The 25,589-nt window shown below is 43.1% G+C and overlaps 1 protein-coding gene across 1 annotated transcript in view; it reads left to right on the forward strand.

The window, feature by feature from the left end:
- Window positions 1-11,168: 11,168 nt before the first annotated feature.
- Window positions 11,169-25,589, forward strand: part of LOC106609340 (USP6 N-terminal-like protein) — a 70,171-nt gene continuing 55,750 nt past the window's right edge. Inside the window, exons 1-2 of the mRNA XM_014208072.3 lie at window positions 11,169-11,390; window positions 21,681-21,781. Of these exons, the coding sequence (XP_014063547.3) occupies window positions 21,778-21,781 (4 nt within the window). The 5' untranslated portion in view covers window positions 11,169-11,390; window positions 21,681-21,777. The remainder of the gene's footprint in view (window positions 11,391-21,680; window positions 21,782-25,589) is intronic.

Raw genomic sequence — 25,589 nt, forward strand, 5'->3', positions numbered from 1 at the left:
GAACAGGAGATGGAAAAGTGTGAGCGAGCGGGTGAGTACAGGAGACGGGACAGTGAGGGAGAGTGAGTACAGGAGACGGGACAGTGAGGGAGAGTGAGTACAGGAGATAGGAAAGTGTAAGAGAGTACAGGAGATGGGAAAGTGAGAGAGAACAGGAGATGGGAACGTGTGAGAGTACAGGAGATGGGAAGGTGTGAGAGAGTACAGGAGATGGGAAAGTGTGAGAGAGTACAGGAGATGGGAAAGTGTGAGAGAGTACAGGAGATGGGAAAGTGTGATAGAGTACAGGAGATGGGAAAGTGTGAGAGTACAGGAGATGGGAAAGTGTGATAGAAAGAGTACGGGAGATGGGAAAGTGTGATAGAGAGAGTACAGGAGATGGGAAAGTGTGAGAGTACAGGAGATGGGAAAGTGTGAGAGAGTACAGGAGATGGGAAAGTGTGAGAGAGTACAGGAGATGGGAAGGTGTGAGAGAGTACAGGAGATGGGAAAGTGTGAGAGAGTACAGGAGATGGGAAAGTGTGATAGAGTACAGGAGATGGGAAAGTGTGAGAGTACAGGAGATGGGAAAGTGTGATAGAAAGAGTACGGGAGATGGGAAAGTGTGATAGAGAGAGTACAGGAGATGGGAAAGTGTGAGAGTACAGGAGATGGGAAAGTGTGTGAGAGTACAGGAGATGGGAAAGTGTGAGAGAGTACAGGAGATGGGAAAGTGTGATACAGAGAGTACAGGAGATGGGAAAGTGTGATAGAGAGAGTACAGGAGATGGGAAAATGTGAGAGAGTACAGGAGATGGGAAAGTGTGAGAGAGAACAGGAGATGGGAAAGTGTAATAGAGAGAGTACGGAGATGGGGAGAGGATTGTTTGATGAGCCTAATGAAGATTAATCACCCAGAGAGGAAGCTGTTGCCCCCCACCTCCTAGCAGAGATACAGGAAACTCATCTAATCTATCAAAGTGCTCATATTACGGCTGAGGTTTGTCGACAGGCGGTACGCAGACACTCCAAACAGATTGAGGTTGGTGCTGCAAACAGACAGAGACATCCCAGTCCCACTGACTGTAAAGGGAGGTGACACTTTAAAAGTGGCCAATATGCTGCTCTAATTATCATTATATAAATGAATGACACTAATGTCTATGGACATTGCAACAGACACGGGTGCATCTACATCATGGGAGCCAAAGGGTGTCACTGGCAGAGCCCAGAAGACCACAGTAAGGTCTACAAGGAATCTACGACTGGTAGGTTCATCTCCCCAACTCACAATGTCAGTGGCTCTGGGGTTGAGTCCTTGTCTTGCAACCTAGAGGTCATAGGTTCAAATCTTATATCTGGCACTTCTGTCTAAAATTCTGCATCTCTCAATGTCAAATATACAAAGAGAAGCGGCAAAAGTGTGATGAGTCAGTGGCTCTGGGGATAAATATCTACTTTGAAGCTAAGGGTTTGGGGTTCAAGTCTCACCACCTGTGCTTTTGATTACATTTCTGCACCTATCAATGCCACAGAGTAAGGATCTTTCCCCCTAAGCACAGGGTTGTAGGTTTGAACCTAGGTGCCAGCTCCTGGGCATGGTTGCCTACTGAGGACTCCGCTGGTCAGTGAGTCAGGGCCACTTTGGGAGCTGCTGCCACACAAAGTGGTGTTGGCTGTAAAGGCATGATAAGCAGAGGGGGGAAATTCCTGGGGTTCCCCCCTGCGTTTCCAGACAATAGGTTACTTTTTTCTCCATAACCACTGCACTTCGCTGGAGAGGGGACCCCAGGTATTCATCCTCATGAATTCTGACAGCCTTCCAACTATCCCAGAGCGTCAACACAACCAGGTGATGAGCCAGGGATCAAACCTGCAACCCTGCGCTTCAGAGGAGAGAACCTTAACACAGAGCCACTGACTTTCACACTCTGAATGTGAAGAAATACACACAAGCTAAGGATTGAACCCACAGCCACAGATTCCTCCACATATCTGTGTATTTCAGATGGAAAGGCACCGCTGCAGAATTACGTAACAGAAACCATATTCCAGGGCTGCATAGTACATACAACTTCAATATAAGTTCACACTAGCTGCCACTGCCATTACAGGAGACAAGTTGAGAAAGTAGTGAACTCATGACCTCTGGTGGACAAGGTGGGAGTCATTCCAGAGCGCTCTCCCCCTCTTCACCTTCCACAACACCTAAAGCCACTGAACAATAACGTAGGCCTCGATTCAATCAGATCGAGCATTAACCTGCACTGGCTGACATCCACATAGAGGATGTTTGGCGGTGTAACTGCGGTGGGAGATGACAAATCGATGAGCGGGTGCTCTTGTGCATCACCAACCACTCCCTTCCTTATTATCCCAACTGCATTAGCAGTTCAAAACGGTGCTAGAAAGTGTAGGCTCTATCGATGCTAGAAATAATTACACGAAGTCAAGTGTTTCCCCTATACGTGTCTATGGGAACACCTATACCAGACTAATCGAGGTGTAGACAATAGAACATCACGCATTGACATGTTTGAACTTGTAACGCGGCTGCATGAACTTCTAACGCGGCTGCATGGGATTTGTCGGATATAAAGTTGGGTGTGGTTTCATTGCATCCAATGGCAGTGTCCGCGATAAAGTAACACAAGGAGCCACTTGTGGATCTCTAATGCGGTTCCACCTCCTGCACCGTCAACATTACCGCTATGTGGATGTCGGCTAGCGCAGATCTGATAGAATCTAGCCCAAGGTTTGAATTGAGCCACGGCAGAAGTTTCAAATAAAATTGTTCCCTGATCATTGACTTAACCATCGTATGGTTGATTGAAATCCTATGCCCAACTCTAAAGCCAAACTTCAGAAACTCTCCTTCATCATTATAAGGAAGAGGGCAGGATGGCCACACAGAGAGGCTTTGAAGGAGGGGTGGCCTCTGCATCACCAGATTTAGGTTGCAGGTTCAAGAGCATCCAATGAAAGTATGAGCAAAATAGAATTCCTTATCTAGAATACACAATCTCCACTTTGGTTTAGCAAACAAAAACTTGAGAATCTAATTGTAACAAAGTTGAATTCTATATGTGGGCATCACCGCCACTGCTCTAGTCTGGTGGAAGTGTCGACGCCTTGTCGACTCTCCACAGTCGACTGGGCGGTGCTCAGCAGGGTTCAATCCCCGAAGTCTCCCCCTTTCCTTCAGAACTGAGCTGTTCTCGACCCAACCAACCAGCCATGGAGATACATCACTCGATGTGGAATTCGAAGAAAGCGTACTCTGGCAACGGGGGTCTCCTTGGAGATGTTGAGCCTGGACCTGACACAGATCAGAAACCGCTTTTCCACCCTGGATCCAGAGGTTCCGGTGCCCTCTTCCTTGGGGGCTTCCCATTCAAGATCGGATCCGGAGGTACATGTGTCTTCGTCCTCTGTTCTGTCTCGCTCTCTGGTGGCTTCTACCTCGGGTTCAGATCCTCGGAGCTCCCACCTTCACCAGACCGTGAGGCTGCCTGAGAGAACGGCCCATTCAACATCACAAGCTGTCATCATAGACAGCTCTATGGCGAGAAACATCTCGGTCCCCAAGGCAAAAACCCTGTGCTACCCAGGAGTACGAGTACAGGACTTCACAAGGCTGCTTCCGACTGTTCTACGACAGATGCCGGGAGCTAACACTGTCGCAGTCCATGTGGGATCAAACAACATCAGGAGGGTTAGCTCGGAACATCTTAAAATGGATTGTAAAGAACTGATTTTAGCATTAAAAGACTACAAAAAACGGCCAATAATTTCAAGTCCAGTACCATTGTTTGGCCGTGGGTGTAAAAGATTCAGCAGGCTACTGGTATTACACACCTGGCTAAAAGACTACTGTAGCTCTGCTGGAGTCACTTTTATTGATAACTTTGACACCTTCTGGAAACAGAAGATACTCTACAGGAATGACGAAGTCCATCCAAATCATCTTGGCTCCTGGACTCTGTCCACGGATTTCAACGCTGCGTTGAAACAATGACTTATCAATGACCCAAGACCGGCTCAGTTAATCCCTACCATTGTGACAATGAGTCGTCATAATGCTGCATCAAATGTACATTATCCCAGAGGCGTTGGCAGATACAATGTAAGTCACTTAATTTATGTCCCCCTAACTGCCCTGAATACCTCTGTTGATCCTACAGCTATTGTATGCTGTAATCATGAGCCTATGAACCAGAGTTACACTGTTAGCACTGAGGCGGTGTGCCCTAGTAGGAAGACCTTAGTGCAGGGTGAGCTGCACAATCAGCTTGAATATTTATACTATTATTTATAAATAACATGAGCAAGTCTACTTCTGATAAGCTTTGCAGTAAAGCAATAAAAACAATCAAGCAACCCAGCAAAGTGCTAAAAATAGCCCATATTAACATATGCATCCTGAGAAACAAGGTCCATGAAGTTAATAACTTGCTTGTAACAGATGACATTCATATTCTGACTATCTCTGAAACGCACTTAGATAATACTTTTGATGATACAGTGGAGCAATACATGGTTATAACATCAACCGAAAAGACAGAAATGCCAACGGGGGGGCGGTGTTGTGGTCAATATTCAGAACCACATTCCTGTAAAGCTTAGAGACGATCACAAATGTTAAATACTGTGGAAGTAATATGGCTACAGGTTCATTTGCCTCACCTAAAGCCCATTCTTGTGGGAAGCTGCTATACACTACCAACTGCTAACAGTCAGTATCTGGATAATATGTGTGAAATGCTTGATAATGTATGTGATATCAACAGAGAAGTACATTTTCTGGGTGATTTAAATATTGACTGGCTCTCATCAAGCTGCCCACTCAAGAAAAAGCTTGAAACTGTAACCAGTGCCTGCAACATGGTTCAGGTTATCAGTCAACCTACCAAGGTAGTTACAAACAGCACAGGAATGAAATCATCCACATGTATTGATCACATCTTTACTAATGCTGCAGAAATTTGCTTTAAAGCAGTATCCAAATCCATAGGATGTAGTGATCACAATATACTAGCCATATCTAGGAAAACCAAAGTTCCAAAGGCTGGACCTAATATAGTGTATAAGAGGTCATACAATACGTTTTGTAGTGATTCATATGTTGATGATGTGGTGTGTAATGAGGAGCAACCAGACACTGCACTTGACACATTTATGAAATGGCTTATTCCAGTCACTAATAAGCATGCACCCATTAAGAAAATGACTGTAAAAACTGTTAAATCTCCTTGGATTGATGAGGAATTGAAAAAATGTGTGGTTGAGAGGAATGAGGCAAAAGGTATGGCAAATAAGTCTGGCAGCCCAACTGATTGGCAAACGTACTGCAAATTAAGAAATCATGTGACTAAACAAAATAAAAATAAAAACAAACTATACTATGAAACAAAGATAAATGATATAAAGAATGATAGCTTTGGAGAACCTTAAATTATATTTTGGGGAAAAAAGCCAACTCGGCTCCATCGTTCATTGAATCAGATGGCTCATTCATCACAAAACCCACTGATATTGCCAACTGCTTTAATGACTTTTTCATTGGCAAGATAAGCAAACACATCCAAGTATATCTGGCCAAATTATGAAAGACAAGAATTGTACTTTTGAATTCCGTTAAGTCAGTGTGGAAGAGGTGAAATGTTTTATTGTTGTCTATCAACAATGACAAGCCACCGGGGTCTGACAATATGGATGGAAAATCACTGAGGATAATAGTGGACGATATTGCCACATCTTCAATTTAAGCCTACTAGAGAGAGTGTGCCCTCAGGCCTGGAGGGAAGCTAAAGCCATTCTGCTATCTAAGAATAGTAAAGCCCCCTTCACTGGCTCAAATAGCCGACCAATCAGACTGTTACCAACCCTTAGTAAACTTCTGGGAAAAATTGTGTTTGATACAATGCTATTTGACAGTAAACAAATTGACAACAGACTTTCAGCACGCTTATAGGGAAGGACACTCAACAAGCACAGCACTTACACAAATGACTGATGATTGGCTGAGAGAAATTGATGATAAAATGATTGTGGGTGTCACGCCCTGATCCGTTTGACCTGTTCCTGTGATTGTCTCCACCCCCTCCAGGTGTCGCTTATTTTCCCCAGTGTATTCATCCCTGTGTTTCCTGTCTCTCTGTGCCAGTTTGTCTTGTATGTTAGTCAAGTCAACCAGCGTGTTTTTCTTGTACTCCTTTTGATAGTCCTCCCGGTTTTGACCCATGCATGACTCTGGACTACTTTCCTGCCTGCCTGATCCTTCTGCCTGCCCTTCGGTTCTTTTTGGACTCTGAACTGGTTTTGACCCTTTTGTCTGTCCACGACCATTCTCTTGCCTTCCCCTATTGGATTAATAAATATTGTAAGACTCCAACCATCTGCCTCCTCTCTCTGCATCTGGGTCTCGCCTTGTGTCATGATAGTGGGGGCTGTCTTGTTAGACTTCAGCGCAGCTTTTGACATTATTGATCATAGTCTGCTGCTGGACAAAATGTATGTGTTATGGCTTTACACCCCTTGCTATAATGGGGATAAAGAGTTGTCTAACAGAACACAGAGGGTGTTCTTTAAAGGAAGCATCTCAAACAATCCAGGTAGAATCAGGAATTCCCCAGGGTAGCTTTTTAGGCCCTTTGCTTTTTTTCAATCTATACTAATGAAATGGAACTGGCTTTGAGTAAGTCCAGTGTGCTTACGTATGCGGATGACTCAACACTATACACGTCATCTACTAGAGCGACTGAAATGACTGCAACACTTAACAATGCGCCGCTCTGCCTTAACAAGGCAGGTCCTATAGGCCCTAGTTTTATCGCACCTAGACTACTGTTCAGTAGTGTAGTCAGGTGCCACAAAGAGGGACTTGAAAATTGCAGTTGGCTCAGAACAGGGCAGCAAGGCTGGCCCTTAAAAGTACATGGAGAGCTAACATTAATGACATGCATGTCAATCTCTCGTGGCTCAAAGTGGAAGAGAGATTGACTTCACCATTACTTGTTTTTGTAAGAGGAGTTGACAAACAAGCTGAATGCACCAAGCTATCTGTTTAAAATACTAGCAGACAGCTCGGACACTCATGCATACCCCACAAGACATGCCACCAGACAGACAGACAGTCCCCAAGTCCAGAACAGACTATGGGAGGCGCACAGTACTACATAGAGCCATGACTACATGGAACTCTATTCCACATCAGGTAACTGATGCAAGCAGTATAATCAGATTTAAAAAGCGTAAAAATACACCTTATGGAACAACGGGGACTGTGAAGAGACACACACAAAGGTACAGACACATGCATACGCACACATTGTGATGTTGTATGGTGGTATTGAACATTTTGTGTTGTGGATATGTGGTGATGTAATGATGTTATATGATGTACTGTTTGATCTTTAGCTCATTCAGTACAAACATAGTTCACTGTTTTATCTGTTTTATATGTAATGTGGGTGCTTTGGTGTGTTTGGACCCCAGGAAGAGTAGCTCCTGCTTTGGCAGCAGCTAATGTGGATCCCTAATAAATACAAATACAAAATACAAAGGAAGGCCTACTTTTGTTATCTCATAGTACTTTAAACAAACTTTGTAATAACCAAATAGACACTGGATGTTTTTGGGCAAAATATTTATTCAATGTATGTAGAGTTAATATCCAAAATTTGCATTTTCAGAAATGCTCCCAAAATGACTTACCCCCTATTGGATTTATACAGTACTCTGCTGCCATCTTGTGACTATGAAGGAACATACAGCTTGGAATATGCTTTTATTTCCATTCGTCTGATCTAAACAGTCTCATAAAAACATACGATGCTGTTAAACTTTATGCACCATTAAATAAGTATTTTCCTTCAAATACCAAAAGGCCACAGTAAATGCTACCTATCACTTGTGCATGAAGTGTAAAAGGTAAACCATTAAGGTTATGAGGTGATTAGAGCCCATAAATGTGATCTACTATTACATGATTCCTATTGAAGCTTGGGTGTGTTGTTCGTTTACCTCTCCTGCTTGTTCCTATGCAGACTCTCCAGTGTGGGAAGCATCCTGTGCTCCTCGTGGGTGTTTGATTCCTGGTCCACACCCAGAGAACCCCTGTGTATCTGTGGGTCCACAGTCACCAACATGAAGGAGGATCATTAGGATGGAGACTGCCTCCACTTCTCCCCTCCTGGGATAGACAGACTATTCTTGTTTTCTGAGGGCTGTACTTAAATGTCCTCCAGGACTGTAATAAAATGATTAAATAATTTCTGCAAACAAAAACTGTACACAAAGTGAAAATAATCTACTGGTATCCCTCTGTGTATCAGTCAGGCAGCATACTGTGCTCTTTATTTGAGTAGTTACTCTTGTTGGGGCAGACTTGGTTTGCAGACACCGCTGCCACAATCACAGGCCTAATAGGCCATGAAATCAACACACGCAGCGGGTGAACTGTGGGAGTGTGACACTCTCCCCAATGCCTTAACCTCGTTAGGTGTGACATTAATATAACTGATGGGACATAAAGTGTGACACTAACAAGGTGAGCGAGACAGAGTTTCTAACTGGGAGAGATAGATAACAAGAGATTGCACTGCTGTCAACAGATTACCACCTGTGACTCAGACACCTAGACTAGCTAACTGTTCTGTAAAAGGTTATTGACCCCTGACGCTGGTGAAATAGTTTCATTTGTTTGTTTGTGACTTCTCTACAGCACTCCTAGTTTGCTTTCTAATTGAATGGAGCGGTTCATTAATGGTGCGGTTCATTAATGTCTGCCATACTGTGTGTTCAACAACAAGTGACAAACACATAAATGCATACATTGCTTGACTAAATTGTTGTGACTGTTTCGGAATAGAATTTAGATGTTTGAAATCCATAAAGACGTAATAAACATCAAACCTTGCTACAGTATACCTTGTGTATTGTGTCTAGTCTCATTATATAGTAACCTCAAAACAAACACGTCAATGTGTAGACATTGCTAGTGACTTGTAGTGAAATCGAAGAACGATTTATTCTAATTTGAAGTCAGCCAAGGAGGCACAGGCCCCAGTTAGCATAACCTTTAAGCAGTCTCTATGTTCTTCCAATAACACTCTCAAAGGTAAATACTCTACCGCACTGCGCTGCACACATTATACACCATCTTTGTTTCTCAAAGCCTCTGTTAGAAGAGGGCCACATCACTAGGAAGCACAAGTAACAGAGTTAAGAACGTACCGTAAACTCCCTCCACAGCTACCTAGAAATGTCGCCAATGGAGCTATCAAATTAGATATTTTTGGATAGCAGAAATGGTTGGTATGTTTTCAAGGAGGGCGGTTATGTGTGTTCGCGAGTGGAGGATCACTGGTTTAAGCCCGGTATGGAGACAGAGACAGTGGAGAAAGCCATACCTTTAGCAGCACACTGACGACTGTTTCACTGGTGCCGTGACCCAGATACGCAGTTGGGCTCAGCTCAACGGCCGGGGTCACTAGCTGTGTAGTTTAGAAGGGGTGAGTGTAACGAAGTTAAGAACGTACCGTAAACTCACTCCACAGCTAGGTTGAAAGGTCGCCGATGAAGCTATCGAATTAGATATTTTTTGATAGCAGAAACGGTTGGTACGTTGTCAAAGAGGGCAGTCATGTGTGTTTGCGAGCAGAGAATCACTGGTTCAAGCCTGGTATGGGGACAGGGACAGTGGAGGAAAGCAAAAATGTTAGCAGCGCACTGACGTCCATTTCATACACACACAACAGAACCAAACAGAATTTTATACTAAGACTACGACCCATACTGGGGCTGGTATAATATTAGACATCCAGTCCAGTATCTAGATGTGTCATAAAAAGTGTTTTAAAAAGTGGGTACTGTACATAATGTACCTGGAAACTGGCAGGCATAAAACTACTTTCAGGATTAATGGGTTCTGTAGAATACAATATGTGCCCATCCCCACTATCTGTGTACAAAAGCTTATCACTGTCCTGCAAACACAACTACTTTGTTTGTTCTCAAGGGCCTTAGTCATGGGCTATTGGTACTGTGCAGCTTTGCAAAACCTTCAGATCATATGGATAGGTTCAGGTCATGTTATAACATTGTTTTAACATTCTATTTGTACATTGTTATAAATTGTTATAAGTTGATAATGTATTGATCAGATAATAAGTGCCCAATCTGGCTGACTTGGTTGTGCATACAAGCAGTTTCCTCTCCCTCAGTGGGATCACTGGTATGTAAACACTATACAGTATAGATAAGAGGATATCCTACCTCAGTGGACTGACTGAGTTTTGTGTGAAACAGTCCAGCCAAGCATAGTACAGTGGATACTTCACACTAAGAATAAATAGAGGTTGGTTTGTTTTGTTGATGGCCCGCTAAGATAAGAAGAGCAGTATCACTTTGCACAATATACACTTTAGTAGTGATCAGTAATCACAGTGATCTTCAGCATTCAATAACAAATACACTTTAAACAATGTCGGCCACTTTAAACAATGTCACTTCATATAATGTTTTCATACCATGCATTGCTCATCTCACATGTATATACTGTACTCTATACCATCTTGCCTATGCCGTTCGGCCATCACTCATTTATATATTTTTATGTACATATTCGTATTCATTCCTTTACACTTGTGTGTATAAGGTAGTTGTTGTGAAATTGTTAGGTTAGATTACTTGTTAGATATTACTGCATGGTCAGAACTAGAAGCACAAGCATTTCGCTACACTTGCATTAACACCTGCTAACCATGTGTATGTGACAAATACATTTGATTTGATTTGAAGAGTTAAGGCTATGAGTTGCTGGTTACAAATAATAACAGAATTGCAGAATTCATTTTGTGTAATTTTTTATATTTTTAAGTAGCCTATTCTAAATAACCTATAAAATACTTTCAGGCCACCTGATGTTTTCACTTGAAATGTATGATATGAGAACGCGGAGCAATAGTTTGTTCCTTTAATATCAATATCACGAATTTATAGGCTACCAGGTTTATTAACAGGCTATTAGCAAGACTCGTGCGCAGTACTTTTCATTATGCATACGAAGACTATGAGACTACTTTTCCTTTGTTGGTAAGTGTTTTTCTATCAATTAAAAAGGTGCAAGTGACAACTAGTGATAATTTAATATTCGCCGCCTATGTGCCGCAACCTCGTTTCGGATCCAACATGGCGGGTGAGATAAACCTGTCGTGCGGCGCATTGCTACCTGGAGTGGGATTGATTACACAGCGCCCTGCAGGGGTTCCATAGTGAGTTTGAGAAGTGTTCTGTTCTGGGAGAGCGCTGACTTCCTGGTACGGGACAATGGACATGTTTTACTCTAGTTTGGCTGGGAAAACACACGCAGCGATGTGATCAAGACGGACACGTCGAGTTAGAACAAGGTAAACCTGTCCTTTCGATTTTCAAAATGTTCTGGGAAATATAACTTATCAACTTCCCCGATATGGATGTCAGTGTACTACTGTTGGCTAAACGCTAGCAAGCGGACTGCGGCTTTGAAAGTAGCATACGTGATGGGAACCAGGGGCACGCGTTTGTGTAGTGTTGTCCGCATTGAACGACTCGGTATGCGGGATTATTCCAGTGTTTTGTTTACAATCGAGAATATGGTTTAATAGCTCCAAACTTTGTTCTTATTTATATTCATCGAGGCCTACCTAGCCAAACCCCCGGACGGCCTCCTGCAGCAGAGTCAATGTTGGTAGACTGCAGAAACACTAATCAAGCTCTCCCATTGGTCACAGACCTGCATTCCGCGGCTCTGGTTGGCTTGGTTTTCCTTTCACTCATTTGACGTTTGTGGCGCTTTCATCGTTTCTCCTGTAGCCTAATTGATTTAAGGGGATCAATTGTAGAATTAAACGATTTGATTAAGAGTTATTGAATGGTATTTTGCACGTGTGGCTGTGTTCTGAGTAAATAAGGCGATCCATGTTTCTTTACCAGGTCTGGGACTATTGGCTACTGTAGTAGCGATGAGCTACATGGGAGAATGGGTATAGTAACGTAGTTAGTTACCTTTTGTAGCAGTGCCTCAATCCTATCCCGTTTCGGGATAATGCGGCTTAACACATTCTTGGCTTTTCGGCTCGACCGAAAAAAAACTCGGTTAGGGATAGTTTGTAGTTATGCCACAAAGAGCGAAATTGCGAACATGGAACTCGCAAACCGATACATTGTATTACAAATGCCACCCACGAATGAAAGTTTCCTGCCTGGCTTCCACCCAGAAGCATGAGAGCGGATCACACAAACAAATCATGTTTACAGTATCATACAGCAAGCCAATAAACTATAGCCTACTGGCCTGTTTATGACAGGTAGTGGACGTTATGATATCAGGGAGAGAATATATTCGCGTTATCAGCTATTGTGTTCCATTGTATCACTTTGCGGTACTGTCAGCGTTGTTGCTGAGAATCGCATTTCTCGTGCAGTGGCTCACGAGCCCTCCCCATCGTGTCTCTTGCCGCCGAATGGCCTGAACGATGAGGAATGGATGTGTTTACCCGTCACAGCCTCCTGCATCAAAGAAAGATACGCCATTTGCTGACAGATGCATCGTTTAAAGCCTATTCATTTTTTTTTATTAGCAATGAGTTATGTCGTGCTGCGGTTTCACATGCCATCCATAGGTAGGCTATGCCAACCACCCTAGTGAGGATACAAATTCTACGCGTTGGAATTAGCCTGGAATTATCTGCATTAACAAACGCAACCTGGACTCGGGGGTAGACGTAACATAGTTAATGTGAATCTCCCTCCATTTAGTATATGTTATGTTTAGTTTGGTATTAGATGTGACAAATGGGGAAGCAATTAACGTTTAAACAGACGTTTTCTTTCTCGGTTTTCCATTCAAACAATACGAAATTCATTAAAGTCCACGTGAATTCACATTGCAGATGGTCTACATCGGCTTCCTGCGGTGAGAGAAAATTGTATAATTTATGCTGCTGGTGCCCTTGCTTTTTTCATGAGTGCCGCATGTAGCTTGTCGTCATCCAATCACAAGTCATCAAACTGGTACTAGGCTACGGTCACAGAGCTAGACCCTCCCTATGGCAAGTTATTAGTAGATACACTACATGGCTAAAAGTATGTGGACACCTGCTTGTTGAACATCTCATTCCAAAATCATGGGCATTAATATGGAGTTCCAATTCATCCCAAAGGTGTTCGATGGGGTTGAGGTCAGGGCTCTGTGCAGGCCAGTCAAGTTCTTCCGCACCGATCTCGATGAACCACTTCTGTATGGATCTTGCTTTGTGCACGGGGGCATTGTCATGCTGAAAGAGGAAAGGGCCTTCCCCAAACTGTTGCCACAAAGTTGGAAGTACAGAATTGTCTAGAATGTCATAGTATGCTTTAGCGTTAAGATTTCCCTTCACTGGAACTAAGGGGCCTAGTCCAAACCATGAAAAACAGCCCCAGACCATTATTCCTCCTCCGCCAAACTTGACAGTTTGCACTATGCATTCGGGCAGGTAGCGTTCTCCTGGCATCCCCCAAACCCAGATTAGTCCGTTTGTCTGCCAGAATGTGAGGTGTCATTCATCACTCTAGAGAATGCATTTCCACTGCTCCGGAGTCCTATGGCGGCAAGCTTTACACCACTCCAGCCAACGCTTGGCATTGCGCATGGTGATCTTAGGCTTGTGTGCGGCTGCTCTGCCATGGAAACCCATTTCATGAAGCTCCTGATGAACAGTTCTTGTGCTGACGTTGCTTCGAGAGGCAGTTTGGAACTCTGTAGTGAGTGTTGCAACCGAGGAAAGATGATTTTTACGTGTTTCAGCACTCGGCTGTCCCGTTCTGAGCTTGTGTGGCCTACCACTTACAGTTGACTGGGGCAGCTCTAGTAGGGCAGAAATCTAATGAACTGACTTGTTAGAAAGGTGCCAATATTTGTCTATGGAGATTGCATGGATTTGTGCTCGATCTTATACACCTGTCGGCAACAGGTGTGACTGAAATAGCCGAATCCACTAAGTTGAAGGGTGTCCACATACTTTTGCCCATGTAGTGGATCTATAGGCTCATCAATGGAAGATGGAATTATAATGACAGAACTAAAAGTTAAATGATAAGGACCAGCTACACCAAGAGCCAACAGGTAAGCTATAATGAATCATCTGAATGGAGTTGTTATTTACTGTCGGTTTTCGGAAGGTGAGTTATGTAGTCTCAATTAGCCTAGCTAACGTTAGCTAGCTTAACTAACGTCTCTCTGTTTGATGCAGTCAAAACAGGTACTATGTAATCAGATGAGATGATAAATAACTAGCAATAAGTGAGTCTACCAGCGCGAGTCGATCTGGTTGCTATCTTTTTTCCCTCTTCCTGCTCCCCTAGTCACAAACATTTGATCTGCTGCTCTGCTTCAAGCCTCTCGCTCTCCCTCGTGCATTACAGCTCCTGTTAATAAAGTAGCAAACATGTATTTTTCTCCTAACATTACAGCATTGTTGCGTTAGGTATTTGTAAAATTTTATTTTCTCTTTATGATGATGATCGGGACCTGTTAGTGGTAATTTTGTGATAACTGCAATGTGATTTGTAATTTTGTGAAGAAAAACAGTTTTTCAGTAAGGGATTTTTTTTCTGAACGTTAGGATCCCAATTTGGTTTACATTTAATGTTTAAATGTTCACACCTCTAAATGGTATGTATTCATTTTTTTGGATGTCCATCATCCATTTCGTATGCTATGTTACGAACTGCAATTTGAAAGTCATGTTATGAATTGCAATTTGTACGCTATGTTACGAATTGCAATTTGTACGCTATGTTACGAATTGCAATTTGTACGCTATGTTACGAATTGCAATTTGTACGCTATGTTACGAATTGCAATTTGTACGCTATGTTACGAATTGCAATTTGTACGCTATGTTACGAATTGCAATTTGTACGCTATGTTACGAATTGCAATTCGTACGCTATGTTACGAATTGCAATTCGTACGCTACGTTATGAATTGCAATATGTTATTATATGTTACAAATCTCAATTCGTTGTGGCTAACGTTGTCTAGATTTGCTAACGCTAGCTAGGTTACTAACGGTAGCTAGGCTAGGGTTAGGGAAACTGTTAGCCAACCTGTTAAGTAGTTGTAAAATAACAAAATAGTAAGTATTTTCTAAAATGCTGAATTTGTCGATGAGATTCAAACACCCAAACTTTTGGTTGCTTGACGTTCACATTATATGCCCACCCACCCAACCACACTCCTTTCATTTTAGCCTTAAGTAATCTTCTGTCATATGTAACATACCAAATGTAAAATATCATACTCATTTGAGTTTCCCGGATTTACTTTTTATTTATTATGTTACGTCTCGTCTGAGACCAGGCCGCTGCTTACCTTTTACTGCCCTTCATAAAGTTAAGACCCAAGTGTCCACACAGATAGTTGTGCTAGGCATGCTGATGAAGTGCATTAAATGTTAAACAGTGGGAGTTGGCGCAATGGTAAGTATTGTTTGTTGACACAGACAATTCCAGGCATTGATGAGGAAGTTGTGGCTCATGGTGAGTTGTTTATTATCGATACAACTCTGTGCTGGAGTCCATTTAATATTGATGGGCAAAGCATCCAGATGTAGCCTTTTAGCGAGCTTAATTATCCTAGCTACCTGTAAAGCAAATGCACATTTTTTGTCCCAATTTATTTCCCCCTATTTATACCAACATTTCTCAACTTCCAAATGAATCTAGGTAGTAGCCACTTCACACACAGTTAGACCTATAGACAGAATAGGAAGTAGTTACATATCTGCCCTGCACCACCTGTAGTGCTCGGTGATTTGGACTGGATAGGAAAGCAGGCCTATACGGCTACAACTTTTCTATCTCAACCGCTTTAATTGGTTGAATTATCAAGAGTTATGTTGTCAAAACACAATTTTATAGCTGTACAATCACGTTTGCACAATGAATGTGGTAAGTTTATGTTGAATCGACAAAGAGAAGTCACCCCCCCTTTCCAATATTCGAATCGTCCTGATAAAAAAGTCAGTGAATGAATCATCACCAGTGTTGTATCCTATTTATGTCCATTCATTTGGTACTACTAAGCCTATTACCTACTACTACATAGAATACCATGGCTTACAGAATAAAATAAAAACTCTTCATTATTTATATTTTTTTATCAAGTTCAGTTTAAAATACCCCTAGTGCCATTTCAAACATGTTTCCTTATTTCATAGTTCTTGGACAATGCTAAGGATCTCTGTCTTTCTGCCCTGATACCCTGACAGTGAGGAAAGAGAGCAGCCTGCAGTAGTCAGGCAAGGGTCAGCAGCCACAAATAATCTCATATGCCCCTCTCTGTTTTATACACACACACACACACACACACACACACTTTTCACATGGGCTCTGTACACAGTTGGCACAAAGAGCAGTCGTGCCTCTTGTAATGCCTCTCCACAGAGAGAGAACTAGTGTTTAGATTTGTGTTTGTAATGAAAGAGCAGTCTGTTTGTCCGTCTGGGCAGTGTCTTGTGTGAGTTGGAGGGGTTTCTTTGACTGCCTCAAAAGCTGGTCCCGGCTGAGCTTCCGTAGCATAGCAACCAGGCCTTTGCTATGGGTTCTCTCTGTAATAAAACACACAGACATACACACAGTCTGAAAAATGGTGCTGTGGGCACTGAGTGGGTGGAGGATTCGGTTTCTCCACTTCCCCACACAGAAAACACTGCCAGAGACAAAATGCCCTTTATATGTGACCTTAACTGCGTGTGTGTGATCAAACAGGTCAGCCCACACTGATAATAGTTAAATAGATTACAATACAATTTACACACACACACACACACACACACACACACACACACACACACACACACACATCCTGCCTCTCAAACACACATACCACATGTTTGAGAGGGTATAGTGTTATTACATTCCCCTTCTCCTCTCCAGGCGCTGGCAGAGCTCCGGGTGCCAGTCTCTGGTGGGTGCTTATGCCCGCTGGCACATTGGTCTGCTTTCTCTCTGCCTGGCCTTGGAGTGGCCGGCCCACACACAGCACACCAGATGTTGGTGCAACCTCAGCCAAGCTCTGTGCGCGTGTGTGTGTGCGCGAGTGCGAGCGTGCGTGAGTGTGTACGGGTGCGTGCGCAAGTGCGTGCGTGTGCGAGTGTTTGGCAGCCTCCGTTGCACGTACGCATGGATGCTGCTTTGGCTGTACCTGATGCTCTCATTTCTGCCAGGGTACCTCTCAGTCCTTGGAGAAGGAAGAGAGGTCCATCCACTGATCACTACACCCCACCCCTAGCCCATCTCTCTCACTCTGCCTTGGGCCAATGTTCCTTTATGCCTGACCTTCTCAGCTTTGGAGAGAGATACTACTAACCCCATAAATAATACAGAGTTGGGCCTATTTTAATAGGGCTTTGAGTTCCCTCTGTCTCCTCAATCTTCCTGTAACATTACTGTTGATTGGCTGTTCAGTAATGCTGCGGTTGATTGGCTGGCTGTAGACCTGGGTCAGGGCAGAGGTGAGCATATTGTCTGGTTTCCCTTATCCCAGTTCACCGCCTTAAAGCTAAGACTCTCAGCCCACACACTCAGGCCCGAGTCCAATCTATTAACCCATTGTTTTCCTTAGCTAGATCTTTTCCTTAGCTAGATCTTTGCTGACTGAACCACAGCAGGTGTACGCAACATGTCTGGCTGACTAGATTAGAGGTTGACCGATTATGATTTTTCAACGCCGATACCGATTTATTGGAGGACCCAAAAAAGCCGATACCGATAAATTGGTCAATTGTTTTACATGTTTTATTTTATATATGTGTGTAATAATGACAATTACAACAATATTGAATGAGCACTTATTTTAACTTAATATATTACAGAAATAAAATCAATTTAGTCTCAAATAAATAATGAAACGTGTTCAATTTGGTTTAAATAATGCAAAAACACAGTGTTGGAGAAGAAAGTAAAAGTGCAGTATGTGCCATGTAAAAAAACTAACGTTTAAGTTCCTTGCTCAGAACATGAGAACATATAAAAGCTGGTGGTTCCTTTTAACATGAGTCTTCAATATTCCCAGTTAAGTTTTAGGTTGTAGTTATTATAGGAATTATAGGACTATTTCTCTCTCTATACCATTTGTATTTCATATACCTTTGACTATTGTATGTTCTTACAGGCACTATAGTATTGCCAGCCTAATCTCGGGAGTTGATAGGCTTGAAGTCATAAACAGCGCTGTGCTTCAAGCATTGCTAAGAGCTGCTCGCAAACGCAGGAAAGTGCTGTTTGAATGAATGCTTACGAGCCTGCTGCTGACTGAGCGGTGGTAGGCAGACTGCTCTATCAAATCATAGACTTAATTATCATATAATAAACACACAAATATGATCCGTAGGTCATTAATATGGTCAAATCCGGAAACTATCATTTCGAAAACAAAACGTTTATTCTTTCAGTGAAATACGAAACCGTTCCGTATTTTATCGAACGGGTAGCAACCCTAAGTCTAAATATTGTTGTTGCATTGCACAACCTGCAATGTTATGTCATAATTATGTAAAATTCTGTCAAATTAATTACGGTCTTTGTTAGGAAGAAATGGTCTTCACACAGTTCGCAACGAGCCAGGCGGCCCAAACTGCTGCATATACCCTGACTCTGCTTGCACTGAACGCAAGAGAAGTGACACAATTTCCCTAGTTAATATTGCTTACATGAATTTTAGCTAAATATGCAGGTTTTAAAAAATATACATGTGTATTGATTTTAAGAAAGGCATTGATGTTTATGGTTAGGTACATTGGTGCAACGATTGTGCTTTTTTTCACGAATGCGCTTTTGTTAAATCATCCCCCGTTTGGCGAAGTAGGCTGTGATTGATGATAATTTAACAGGCACCGCATTGATTATATGCAACGCAGGACACGCTAGTTAAACTAGTAATATCATCAACCATGTGTAGTTAACTAGTGATTGATTGTTTTTTATAAGATAAGTTTAATGCTAGCTAGCACCTTACCTTGGCTCCTTGCTGCACTCGCTTAACAGGTGGTCAGCCTGCCACGCAATTTCCTAGTGGAATGCAATATAATCAGCGTCCAAAAATGCAGATTACCGATTGTTATGAAAAGTTGAAAATCAGCAATGCCGATTAATCGGTCGACCTCTAGACTAGATATAGCTACAGTAGGTGGGGCTATTTAGATGCGAGGCAACCAGGGTAGAGGATTGGAATCCACCTGTAGTCTCATGTACAGCACTACTGTAGGAATGTCTTTATCTCTCATTGCTTAACACCCCCCCCCCCCCCCCATTCAAGGGTTTTCTTTATTTTACTATTTTTTACATTGTAGAATAATAGCGAAGACATCACAACTATGAAATAACACATATGGAATCCTGTAGTAACCAAAAAAGTGTTAAACAAATCAAAATATATTTTATATTTGAGGTTCTTCAAAGTAGCCACCCTTTGCCTTGATGACAGCTTTGCACACTCTTGGCATTCTCTCAACCAGCTTCACCTGGAATGCTTTTCCAACAGTCTTGAAGGAGTTCCCACATATGCTGAGCACTGCTTTTCCTTCACTCTGCGGTCCAACTCATCCCAAGCCATCTCAATTGGGTTGAGGTCGGGTGATTGTGGAGGCTAGGTCATCTGATGCAGCTCTCCGTCACTCTCATTGGTCAAATAGCCCTTACACAGCCTGGAGGTGTGTTGGGTCATTGTCCTGTTGAAAAACAAATGATAGTCCCACTGTGCAAACCAGATGGGATGGCGCATCACTGCAGAATGCTGTGGTAGCCTTGCTGATTAAGTGTGCCTTGAATTCTAAATAAATCACTGACTGTCGCCACACATGCGGAGATCATCTGTTCACCTACTCTGTGTCTCACAAAGACACAGAGGTTAGAACCAAAAATCGCTTATTTGGACTCGTCAAACCAAAGGACAGATTTCCACTGGTCTAATGTCCATTGCTCATGTTTCTTGGCCAAAGCAAGTCTCTTCTTATTATTGGTGTCCTTTTAGTGTGGTTTCTTTGCAGCAATTTGACCATAAAGGCCTGAAGATCTTTGAAGAAACTTTCAAACTTCTTGAAAGTTTCCACATTGACTGACCTTCATGTCTTAAAGTAAAAATGGACTGTCATTTCTCTTTTGTTTATTTGCCATAAAATGAACTTAGCCCTATTTAGTAAAAGACCATCTTCTGTATACCACCGCTACCTTGCTACAATACAATTGTCTCAAACACATTAAGAAGGAAAGAAATTCCACAAATGAACGTTTTAACAAGGCACACCTGTTAATTGAAATGCATTCCATGTGACTACCTCATGAAACTGGTTTAGAGAATGCAAAGAGTGTGCAAAGCTGTCATCAAGGCATTATCAGTACATTATCACTGTTATCACAATTATATGCACAAAGCAAAATGTCATTGTATAATTAGATGCGCAAAGCAAATCTTTCATATACAGTGTGTACAAAACATTATGAACACCTGCTCTTTCCATGCCCATCCCTGGTCTATGTCAACTTTTATGAGACCGGTTCTACTCATTTTGACAACTTTCGAGTCCATATTAGGAAGGTGTTCTTATTTTTCTGTACCCCTAATATTTACAACTTGGATTCTTGAACACAGTTGTAAGTATTGGCATTTTTGGATTGACACATGAAACTATGTCAGCGCTTGTTTGTCTTCTGTTAATTAAAGCTGGAATCCTTAATTGGTGAAACTGCCACGTCTGTTTGGGGAAATTACAACAATGGGGAAATTACTGCAAACAACAGTTTTTTTTCCCCCCTCTGATAGCATTGCACACACATTAGGACAGCACAATATGCACTGCAATTTATTTTACCACGCTGCCGAATTCTCCTCTACTCCGTTTTCATCAACAAAATGATAACAAAGGCGCTGGGGGCGAACAGTGGAGTTGTTCCCCCTAATGGAATCACAATCTTTAAGTGTTTTTCTGGCCTGTGCTCGACCAATAGCAGAGGTCTCTAGGAAGAATTGGATCCTCTGTGGCTTCTGCCCTGTTGTGTCATGGCAACATGAACCAGTTAATTTACCACTCCCTCCCACTGCATGGCTTGCATCTGCAGCGCTATCCAATGACCTGTTATTACCCCACCGCAGAGGAACACCACCGTCATCAGATTATGGTTATTTAGTTTGGTGGGACGGTGGCTGGGCCTTATGGGTACACACACACACACACACACACACACACACACACACACACACACACACAGGCCTGATCACTCTCACCGCACCCTGTCATACTAGCTCAATGATGACACTAATGACCATGCCAACAGTCATCTCTAATCCTCTTCATCGGGGTGTGTGTGTGTGTGTGTGTACCCTGCACGTACTGTGTTTGTGTCATGGAGCTCGTCACTCCAGGGGTGTATGTCAGTGAGGTGGACAGGACATGGGACAGATTGTACCCATCATGGAGTCAGTGACGCCTAATGTGATTCCTCATATGAAAGACCTCATGATATTTCTGAACGTTATAAAGATTTGTCTTCTTGGAAGTGTGTCGCCACTTAAAAAAAAAAAAAGTGACCCATTTTTGTCTCTGAAATATCAAATGTGTTTGAGCACCTATTTAGTTGTGTTTTAGTCTCCGCTCATTTGAATGACTCCTCCTCTGCAGGTCATGAGTGCCTCTAGGAGGGAACCTGTGGAGAACGACCGCACCTGTCCAAAACCCCGCCTGGGTCCTGCCCTGTTCCCCACCCCCGGCCTCCACTATGAGTAAGTACCAAAACCCTTCACCATACCCCTCAACAGCCAGGGCTATCATAGGTCACTACCCTTTTCACACCATCTTACCGGCCTGAACCGTACTGTGCTGGTTAGCACGGTTTATCAGTGTTCGGTTCAGCTCACTAGTGGGAAAAGTCAATTTTATCATTGGTAGCTATTTGATGTACCCATCTGGATAGAAGCTGGAGAAAAGAGAATAGCTCTGAGCTATGCTTCTGTGATCCACAGCGCTCCACTACATGTGGCCGATGGATGCATCATGTGGAGAGGTGTTAAATGGGCTCAGTCTGTCTGCACCTCCTCCTTCCTGCTCCCTGTGGCTGAACCATATGGCAGAGAGGAGAGAGCCGCGTCCTTGCCTCGCCACGGCAATCACCCATCAATCAGCCCCGCAATGCATGATGGGAAGGGACATGGGGTGTAGCGGGATGCACACTCCATCGTGTGTGTGTGTGTGTGTGTGTGTGTGTACAGCTGTGCCTGGGCCATCTTTGTCCATGGTGTTGAATCTGACTGTCTGATGGGACATGCTGCATTCTATGGAAAAGTGAGCTGTGAATCACACTGTGTCTGAGCTTCGGCTTAGTTCTGTGTTAAGTTATTGCACTTGGAGTGTGTCTTGGCTCAGAATACATGGGCAATAATTAAGAGCTTCGGGTGTGTCTGTGTTTTGCTGAGTGTGAATTAAGTTAGCGGTATCAAAGGAATGAAAAGGTGTGTCCACTCAGGACTAAAACTTTGGACAAACAAAGTTATCTGGATATCGTCTTTCAAAGGGGACTTTCCCCATGGCAGCAAAGCAAAAATATTTAAGAGCATTTCAGATAGAATGTATTGCATAGAGCTGGCCTGATTGTCCAGTATGTCCATGTCTATTATAGTAGAACATGTCCGTTTCCTTACAGTGCATTTCTATCTGCAGTGCTCTGAGTAGGCCAGGTCTCTGGCTGGTGCTGAAGGGTTGCTAGTAGGTTACCGGGGCAACCCTGTGCATGTGAGGTGTTCACTGTAAGGTGATTGGATTAGCCAGATGCTGTGGAGGGGAGTGCTGAGAGAGTGAACTCGACTACTGCCTTTTCCTCTGCACGCTCCAACGCTCATAAACATGCAGGTGAAGCATGGGACCGTGTGCTTGTGTTTATGATCTGTTATTATGGTCCACAAGGTGTCTGATTTTGAGTGATGGATGAAAATGTAATTGATAGTAACAGACGAGAGACACCTGCCAGGAACTTGGTGCTGAGCAGGTATTTATAGCTTACGTCAGCTGCTCTGTGCTCTCACACTGCAGAACTGGGCTATTAGGGTTAGAAGAGAACTGGGCGGGAAACCACTCTTGGACCACACTTGGTGATTTCTTACTAAAGTAGCCCCCCCCCCCCCCCAAAAAAGACCATGATTTTTATGAAATTTCAACCATTGAAGCGTCTTTTGGAGGAAGGATTGTTGACATATATTTGACATTAGTATATTAAAGCATAATAGATGAATAATGAATAGAAGTTGGACATTTTGCCCTAAACACGGCCTCCTTTTAAGACTAGTGTTTCAGCTGTAGATGCTACAAAGTAAAAGTTGGTGTCATATGAAGCTTTACCGCTTGCTCTGTGACATGAGTAGTATATTGATTTCAATAACAAATGTCTTACATATGTTTATGAATATTGAAAAATATAAACATGATTATAGGAAATCTAAATGTTTTGATTAACCAAATGTTTCTTTATATTGTTTTACAAAATGTACTCTACAGGCATTTCAAAGTTCCTGTGTGTGTGTGTGTGTGTGTGTGTGTGTGTGTGTGTGTGTGTGTTCGTTCTGTGCTCCGGCCCTGTGTAGCCTATCACCAAGTCTCCAACTTTTCCTGCTCTGATAAATGCTGAAAGGCCTTTCCATCTTTGATCCCTTACTTCAGTCAGAACACAAATAGCACAGCTACAGAGTCTGTCAGGCTGCACCAAAACAACACCCACTAACAACCCAAACCCTGTTGTAACCCCACGGGAGAAGCTGATAGTACGCTCACGTATTGTACCCCAATGTGCTTTCTCGGCTCACAATGTGCTTTGGGATAAAATGGCTTTGGTAATTTCACTCACTGTTTGTGCCCTCTCGATGTTGTTGATATCCCTAGTTAATTACCCTAATTAGCCTCCGCCCGCCCGTTAGCCTGTAGGATGGGGAGATGAGGGGGGGTTTGCTCTCCCTAACGAGTCTGTTAATGAGCGACGGTCGATGGATGATGACTCATTCTGGATGGAGTCATTTCCTGTGCATTTGGAAAGGTGGTAGAGGACAGGAGTTGTCTCTGCATCACACAAAGTTTTTACAGATACAAGATGTGTTCGCTTTTGTAAAGCGCTTGGAGCAGTAGGTAAAAAGAAAAAAACTACCTAAAATAGTAATAATTCAATTAATTTAACATTAGAACCAGTATCCAATTGTTTTCTGAGGTAAATGGGAGAAAAAAGCACAGAGTTCCCATCCAGTTACTTTTCACACCCGAAAACAACCTGCTTTCTGTTTTAATGTGAAACACGCGTTCTCACAGTGAAGAGTAGTTCTGTCTTAGCCTTGAAATGGCTGGACTGTGACTGCTTCTACACAGGCCCTTAGGTTAGAGGTCTTTCAGTAGTGTAGATATCAAAGTAACCAGAGTACTCTCTCCATCCCCCCTCTCCCTACTGACCAGCCGTGTTTGATAAACAATCCAGACCTCACATGTCTGTGTTATGGAGGTAGAGATGAAAGGGGGAGTGATGTATGTTACCAGATGTCTAGCTATCACCTGTCTCCCCGCCCCTCTCTGTCTCTGCCCCCACTCTCTCTTTCACACAGCCCTTCCTCTTTCTCCCCTTGTCAGAGGAGAACTGATCTGATGTCATTCGGTAGCTAGCGTGCTGTTGGGTCCACAGTGGCTAGGCGTGGCGCAGACCAGGGTCATTATCTCCTCTAAAGCCTCATCTGGTCTCCATCTGCTGGGCTCCGAGACAGCACCGCTAGCCTCGTACGCTGGCTACCACTGCTCTCTGACAGCCTGCTGATAGCCTGATAACACTAGCCCTGTTGTCATGGGGAACATGCTAACAGACTACTGGAAGACACCAATATAGGATTTGACTTTGACAGAATAATAATGTCCCGAATGCAAATCCAAGGCCCCAAAACACTAACCGGCTAATCCTTGGACCTTTTCATGCTGAGCAGGGCAGAGTGGCTATCTGCTAAAATGCTAACACTTGGCCCTGGTTAAAAGCAGTTGGCCTCCAATCCATTAACATGCTAACTTGGCCCAGTCTAGGGCTATACAATCTCTAAACCGCTAACATGGGAAATCTCAGCACTGATAAAGCAGAAGTGTCCAACCCCTGGTTCTCTGTCTCTTGGTGTAGGGCCAGGCCTGCTAACATCCCTCTGTCTCTGGACAGGACAGCTCTGCTTAGCACAGCAAGACTCCAGCATTCCCTCAGACTGACACACTGTCACAGGGATAATTACTAGAGAGAGGTATTTGTTTGAGGGACAAAGCCCATTTTGTGTGGTACAGGTTGGACTAGTTAATCTATCACACTTGGGCTGCGTCCTGAACAAGTTGAGAAGTTTAACTATGCGAGAGTGCACATAGGTGTTAGTACAGTAGGTAGATGTTTTTTTTTGTTGTTGTACAAAATGTAAATAATGTATGTTACATTGAAGGTGTCACCTCTAACAGGCAGGACAGTTTGTTGTTGTAGCTATAGATGGGTTAGCTGACAACGTCATGACAACGATGTGCATGCATCAATGGGGCAGAAGT

The sequence above is a fragment of the Salmo salar genome, chromosome 07 (assembly GCF_965601325.2).
Source record: "Salmo salar chromosome 07, fSalSal1, whole genome shotgun sequence".
Lineage (NCBI taxonomy): Eukaryota > Metazoa > Chordata > Actinopteri > Salmoniformes > Salmonidae > Salmo > Salmo salar.